Raw genomic sequence first — 7609 nt, forward strand, 5'->3', positions numbered from 1 at the left:
GGGGCTCCGTAATTTTCAGTGTGAGATTCTGTTCTGTTTTTGTTCTGCTTTTACGACACTTGTTTGGGGCCAAGGTTTAGTATCATTTTTCATTTTTGCTTTTGCTTTCATTTTTGTAAAGATACCCAGTTAGTATTAGGAGCAGTTCATGCTATTTCCTTTTAGTATGTGGAATATATAATCTAATCTAATAATTTAAATTTAGTCACTGCAAAAGTATACTGATAATGCAAACATTTATCATTTACCTTAATGAGATTCAAAACGGCAATTAACAATGGAAGCGAGACAGACCTTCATGACACTTAAACATGTAGGTATTTCCTATAGAGGAATTGCAAAGAAAGTCAAGGTGTCAGTGAATACAGTTTCCTTCACCATCAAACGGCACTCAGAAACTGGGGCCAACTGACAGGAAGAGGCAAAGAGGCTTTCCTGGGCCATGAAATGCCACCAGTGGACTTCTGAAGACTGGAAGAAGGTATTATGGACTGATGAATCAAAATTTGAAATCTTTGGTTCATCATACAGGATCTTTGTACGATGTCAACTAGTGAAAGGACAGTTTCACAGTGTGTGACATCAACTGTCAAACACAGAGGAAGGTTGTGTGTGAAGCTTATGTGCCTTTGTTGAGAGAGGGGTTAAGAAGAGAATGAGCACACCTTGGCCATCAATGTTCTTATCTCTCCTGTGCATGTATAATTCAATAGGAAAGAAGCCAAGCCCAGTAATTTTTTAGCTTATGTGTCTTTGAAAGTAGTGATATTAGCAATTAAAATGTGTAAAAAGGCGAGTGGAAAAAACTTTAAAAAATTAATAAATATTTGAACATTGAATTGTAACAAATGGGGACACTAAAGTGGTCGCACCAGAATGTCATGCTAAAAAGAAAGATTCTTTAAAAAAACAAGGGGGGGGGGGGGCAAGCGAGTCAGATACTACGGGCACAGAGATGAAGCAGGTCTGAACAGAAACAGTTTATTACTAGGCCAGGGAGCACAAATAAAAACACCCTTAAAATGTACGCAATAAAATGTTGTCAATCTACTAAAACTAAATAAAACAATTCTAAAACTACCCCCCTGCTATAATTATGCCACATGTTCATTATGGGTCCATCAGCAGGCCAGGAATTCCTTGTTTAGAGCGGAGTCCACGCCAGCCTCGTTTTGGGCAGACAAGAAAGAGCCTCCCATCTTCTTGTCCTTCCACTGGCCCATCACATCCCAGCCCAGCTTGCGATCTGCACCCGAATCCATCATGCGACCACCGCCACAGCTCCCCTTGCATCGGTGTCCTGTAAAGTAACAAATAGGGGCCAGAGCAATGGTCCCAGAAGTGGCCCTGGCTCATGGCCATGGCGACCTTCTCCCAACCCAGCTGCACCCAGTAAACAACAGTAGAGACCCTACTCACAAATGCAGACAGAGATAAACCTCTGCCCTGCTGCCAATCACACGCGTTGTCTCCTACTGTTGCCGTTCCATGAAGTCAGGACTGGGTCGACGTGTCACGCTGGCCATCTAGCATTAACCTTCCAGTCTGGGGCCTCTTTCCTTCAGTGCTCAGCTAGCCTGCTTTTAAAAGGTCTTTACACAGCTGATCGGCCACCTCTGGATACACCCATGCCTCAGCAGGTGGTCCCTATCAGCTAATTTGTCCCATGTGTAGTCCACAGTAGATTAAAAACTATGTCACATAAAACACTAAAAACCATGCAATAGAAACAGATTAAAACCATGCAAATAAAATGACAAACGACAAAATCAGAATAAAAACAATATACAAGATAAATACAAATTCCCACTATGTGACAGAAACATGCAGGTGAAAGTTTTGGTCCGAAGAAGATTTCTGTTTGGGTGTGTTATGATTCATGCAAACATCACTGACTAAAAATTTGCATATTCTTGGATATCAAAACCAATAGAGGAGTATAGTATAAGATGGGAAGTGCTTAGAAGAAAACAACAGAGAGTCAGTCCACCTGCCAGTTGGTGTATCAGCAATTACTGCGTTTTAATTAATGCCATTATAGATTTGATTTGGATACTTTCTAAAGCCATGAGTGGGACTCATAGTTGGAGCTTCATTGGTGAGTTAAAGTATCTTAAACTTAAACTCTTAAACAAAAAAGTTAAAATGAAGATGATGGCATGTATGTACACATCATTCACACATAATTCTGTTTTTTCATCTTGTAAATATATGTCAACAGGCATTTCCATCATGTTAACATTAACATCTGGAACACTGGCAGGTAATTTTTCTTCTGCGATCAACAAAATCGACATTTACTAAGTGCAAACTTGTGCAAACTACCACATGCCGGTTAGAAATTTTAAAAAAAATAAAGATAAAAAAACAAGCAGATCCAATGGTGGAACAGTTACATAATTAAAAAAAAGTAAAGACTTAACATGGGTTTCTATCAGGAACAGCTGAGATCAATAAGATTCTGATTTATTTATTTATTTATTTTTTGCTCTATCCCAGTGAAAATAGAAATATGTCCCTCTCTGTTTTTATTAATACTTACATATTTTGTAATCATTTAGGTCAACTCCTTTACAACCTGGCACTGAAACAAAAAGCTGTCCAATCTTCAACCAGTGGCACTGTGGGTATTGCTGGTAAGGCAGTTGATGGAAACAGAGACGCAAACTATCAAAGTGGGTCTTGCACACTTACCAATGCAGAATCTGATCCCTGGTGGAGGGTAGACCTGGTAAATGTGTATACAATTGGGACTGTAATGATAACCAATAGACAGGATTTGGAAAATGGGCTGGATGGTGCTGAAATCTGGATCGGAAATTCTACAACAATCAGTGACCCTGAAAGCATCAGGTGAAAGACTGTCATTTATAACCATATAAGTAGGAATTCTATTCTTTTTTTCATTCTTATACTTTTTCTATTTGAATGTTTCATACACAGGTGTGCCGTCATCTCTCACATTCCCAACGGACAAGCGTTTTACTTTCCATGTAACTCTGTGAAGGGACGCTACGTCACTGTGTTTCTACTAGGAAGTGCAAAGATCCTAAGTCTCTGCGAGGTTGAAGTGTACTATGGTAAATACCTTCAATGCTGATGCTGACGCAAAAAGACTGCCATTTACTGAGTCAAAGAACAAATGATGGCATTAATGTCAGTGTGTTTTTGATTACTAAAAATACTATAATGATTTTTTTTTTTTTTTAAATCTATCAATAAGGGTTGTCAGAGCCCAACCAAAAGAAATTATTGTCTTCTTGGTTTTCCTTCAAGGATACCCATTACCCAATGTGGCACTCAAAGGAGAAGCTACCCAGTCATCTACACTCTCTGTTGCCACTGCGTCCAAAGCCATCGATGGCAGACGGAACTCGTTCTATAGCAATGGGTTCTGTAGCCACACGGCTGAAGACGAGACCAACCCCTGGTGGAGGGTGGACCTGCAGCGAAGCTTTACAATCACTGCTGTAAAAGTCACCAACAGAGGAGACTGCTGTGCTGAAAGACTGGATGGAGCTGAGATCAGAATAGGAAACTCACTGGAGAACAATGGAAACAATAATCCCAGGTAATGATTAGATTATTGTTTTTTCTTTTCTTTTCTTTTTTCTTTTTTTTTTAAATAAGTTGAACAGAAATACTTCAGAGATTACTACATAAATATGATATTCTCATTCAGGACACAATGTTTCCTCCCTTTTAACATGAGGCCCATAATACTAACGTAATATTGCCCCCCACACTCTCTGCTGTCAGGTGTGCTTCCATCTCACATATCAAAGCGGGTAAAACCTACACATACCGCTGTGACGGAGGCAGCATGGGGGGTCGCTTTGTGAACGTGTTTCTTCCTGGACAGAAGAAGACTCTCACCGTGTGTGAAGTGGAGGTGTATGCTGCCCCAGCAGGTAGAGCTTTAAGTGACTGGATCTGATCTACTGAAAGACACCTCCCAAGTACTCATTCATACTTGTTCTTTTTAACACTTTAGTTGAACCGCTTCCAAACGTGGCTTTAGGCAGACAAACAGCACAGTCATCAACTTGGTATGGGCCAGTGTTTGGGCCCTCAAAAGGTGTCGATGGGTGCAGAAATGGAAACTTGGACTCAGGATGCTGTACACATACTTCAGAAGATCTGGATCCCTGGTGGAGAGTAGACTTGTTGGCTGTCTATAAAGTCAGTGCTGTCACCATCATCAACAGACAGGATGCTGTTATAGAAAGGATTCTTGGGGCGCAGATCCTGATCGGGAACTCGCTGGAACAAAATGGAAACCAAAACCCCAGGTGAGATCTGATTTCTGATAAATAGAAAATATCTCCATAAACATTAATTCAAATATTTTTTCCTTATTTAAAAAAATGACAAACTAATGTTTAAACATAGATTAAATGATCACTGTTTTTTTTGTTTCTCTACATCCATCAGTTGTGGCATGATCAAATCATTAGCGCGTACACCAACATACACATTCCAGTGTAATGAAATGGAAGGTCGCTACATCATTGTGATCATACCAGGAACTAAGAGATATATGACCTTGTGTGAAGTGGAGGTGTTTGCTTCTCTATCTGGTAGGGTATTGGAATATTATTTCTAGAACTTGTGGAGGTTTTGTGTCCTTGAATTATTATTGTAGGATTTTTACTTTTGTTTTCCTTTTTCTCATGGTACATAGGACCAAATTAACTGCATGCACTTTTAGCTTTCAGTGTCTAATTTTACTACAGAATATTGGAACATGTTAAAATAAAAGGGAAATAAAAGGAAAACAATAACCACCAAATATGGCTTAAACAAATCGAATACTAAAAGAAAAAAATCACTACAGTGCCTGAAGTTATCATTCCTTCACCGACACCTCCACGTCCCCCCACCCCTCCTCCACCTGTGAGCCTGCAGCTTGGTGGCAGGAACGTGACGGTGGTGGGAGAGAGGCTCTGCTGGTCCGATGCTCTGATGTACTGTAGACGTTATTACTGGGACCTGCTCAGCCTTCACAGCCAACAGGAGCAAAGCGAGTTGGAGCAGCTGCTGGGCCTCATTCCTTTCTCCCTCACAGACCACGTCTGGATGGGACTGCGCAGGTACTGATACAGTAGTTATTGCAGTAGTCCGCAAACTATTCAGTTCCCCCAAATTGGTCCTGATGGTCTACAACATAAGTATGTTTGGATGCGATAAAATGCAAATGTCTTCTAAAACAAACAAAATAACAAACAAATGGAAAAGTGCTGTATAATTGCACAAAAACTACCAATTTTTTTTTTCATAATTAATGAATAAGGTTTGTGATCTACGTTCAAGGTTCCTGCACAATACTAAGAGGCCAGATGCACTACCCTGTACTCTTATGACGCATGATGTCTGTGACAATTTGCAAACTTTGCAAATCAAATTATGCAGATGCAGATCTTTGCATTGCGTTGTGCGTCCTTCCATTTTCTCATTTGCATTTCTGCCATTGCTGCAATAGTAGGCCACCTTGCAAACAGCTTTCACTGTAAACACAACAAACCTGCTGTACCAAGGTTTTTTTCTTTTTTAAAAAATGATTGTCATTGTTCTTTTAGGCCTACACAACATCAAGAAGATAAATATGGATCATCCAGCTTATGTGAAATTCAACAAGCAGCTTTTAAACACCCATATGCTCCATAAAGAGCAACATCTCGATAAATGTAAATCTGTTCAGATCTGTTCATCTGTTCTGTTCAACAGATCCCTCAGAGGAGACCAGTGGTTCTGGATGTCTGGACAGTCCATGAATTTCTTGAATTGGCCACAGGATTTTGTTTCAGACTGTTACTCCAGCACCTGTGGGGGCATGACCAGCACAGAGCACCTCCTGTGGCAGGACCAGCCCTGTGAGGAGAGCCTCAACTTCATCTGCCAATCAGGTTTGCTTACACCACAATGTTGCGTGCGTGCATTTACTGGGCATTGCCTTAATTTAACTGTAACTCATAACCCTTTAGGTGCTCAGGACGGTGTGCAAAGAGTTTACTTCGACAGCACCGCGATTGCCACACGTTCATAGTAAAGGTGAATATCATCATGTATGCTGAAATGTATATTTTTAAGATAGAGATAGATTTGATTAGAAACTTTATTTCTTAATCTATCCTTTGCTGAGGCTCCATAAGAAATGTGTGCACGAAAGGGAATTTGACTTTAAAAACATGACTAAAGCTGTTAATGCAGTACTTCTGTTAAAACCCCTGAATGAGAGCTGACAGACATCAACTCTGCTACATCTTGATTGTCTGATTTAAAGTGCAGAGGCAGACTTATAGGAATTGTCTCATTGTGTAAGCATTTATGGACACAAATGTGTTGGAAGCTAAACTTTGTTCTGTATTATGTCAAGACCAAAGCAATGAAATGCAGATCACACTTCAACAATTCAGAACTGATGTACAAATTCATCAAAGCAATAAAATTCTCATTAAAACAACAGACACGTTTGCGTATTTTAATATTGACCTTGAGGAAAAAATATTGAGACTCTTAATATGCTAAAATATTAAAATAGCACACATGCAGGGCACACGCTTTCTCTTGTGAGTGCTTGGTTTAATACTCATATTCATACTCATTAAGGGAACATCTGGGTAAATAAATCAGCGACTCCCACTTGCTCACATTAGAATATTTTCTATAACAGTTTTAGTGCTTTAAATGAAGTCATGGGAAGTTTTGTCTTTGTACTGTGAATATGTTCAGCGTTACAAGCCTCAAAGTGAAAAGGGGCAAGCCAAAGCTTTGTTTTTTGTTTTTTTAAATCAAAGTATTTTCTTGCCTGTTTGAGCCTCAGAATTTTATATGAACAGGAGCAAGACACGTTAAATTTTCAGGGTTGGAAAACATATTTAAATTCTAAGTAAAACAGTTTTTCACAATCTAAACCTGCAACCTTGTTTTTTCCCAGCACAATATTTTTTTTCTGCAGCCAACTGTGAGAACAGCATTATGGGACATATCGATGTTTAAAAGCAAAATATCCATTCTGCAGAGAAACAGCAATGAGCTGTGGTACCCTGGATGATTGATCTGTTTTCTGATGACTGGTTCTTGTGTGACGCGTTGACTTGGGAATGAAATGACCCGGTTCTAAAAGGACACGATTACACAAAGGGAACATTGTGATTGTAGATCAACAGGGCACGTGTTTCTGTTACATTTCTTTACACTGTAAAAAGAATAACCCTATTCAAATTTAAAGAAAATGATGTCCAATTGTCACATCCAAAATATTTGACTTCATAGAATCCAAATTGAGTCACTTGATATGACCTGATACTTTTATGTTGATATAAACAATATTACAAGACTTGACTGAAACTTTAAATTTTGCATTGATCCAAATTGATTTTTTTTTTTTTTTTTTTTTTTTTTTACATACCATATTTTAATTATTGAACCAAGCTAATATATTGAAATTTAACCAACCTAATGTATTCACATCGAACCAAATTAACATGAACTAATATGTTTGTGTTGAAGCCAGGTAATTGATTTACATATATTCAAACTATATTTTTTACATTTCATTTTATTTCAGTTCAAAAATGCTCTGCATTTCCTATAAAAAACAAGACAG

General features: G+C 38.8%; 1 protein-coding gene across 1 annotated transcript; it reads left to right on the plus strand.

Annotated features, from left to right (window-relative positions):
* Window positions 1-781: 781 nt before the first annotated feature.
* LOC146522381 (uncharacterized) lies at window positions 782-7362 on the plus strand. The gene is made up of 10 exons (XM_085140914.1): window positions 782-2098; window positions 2222-2263; window positions 2562-2853; window positions 2944-3080; window positions 3277-3571; window positions 3760-3911; window positions 3995-4292; window positions 4435-4580; window positions 4838-5093; window positions 5728-7362. The coding sequence occupies exons 1-10, from the start codon at window positions 2068-2070 to the stop codon at window positions 6044-6046; spliced, it is 1968 nt and encodes a 655-aa protein (XP_084997040.1). The 5' UTR covers window positions 782-2067; the 3' UTR covers window positions 6047-7362.
* Window positions 7363-7609: the final 247 nt, after the last annotated feature.

The sequence above is a fragment of the Neolamprologus multifasciatus genome, chromosome 3 (genome assembly GCF_963576455.1).
Source record: "Neolamprologus multifasciatus chromosome 3, fNeoMul1.2, whole genome shotgun sequence".
Lineage (NCBI taxonomy): Eukaryota > Metazoa > Chordata > Actinopteri > Cichliformes > Cichlidae > Neolamprologus > Neolamprologus multifasciatus.

Excerpts from the sequence above, each read along its gene's own strand:
- LOC146522381 (XM_085140914.1), top strand. The coding sequence starts at position 2,068 with ATGAGTGGGACTCATAGTTGGAGCTTCATTG. Across the intron at positions 4,581-4,837 it reads GGTGTTTGCTTCTCTATCTG|TGCCTGAAGTTATCATTCCT; the intron begins GTAGGGTATTGG and ends AAATCACTACAG. Across the intron at positions 5,094-5,727 it reads GTCTGGATGGGACTGCGCAG|ATCCCTCAGAGGAGACCAGT; the intron begins GTACTGATACAG and ends TCTGTTCAACAG.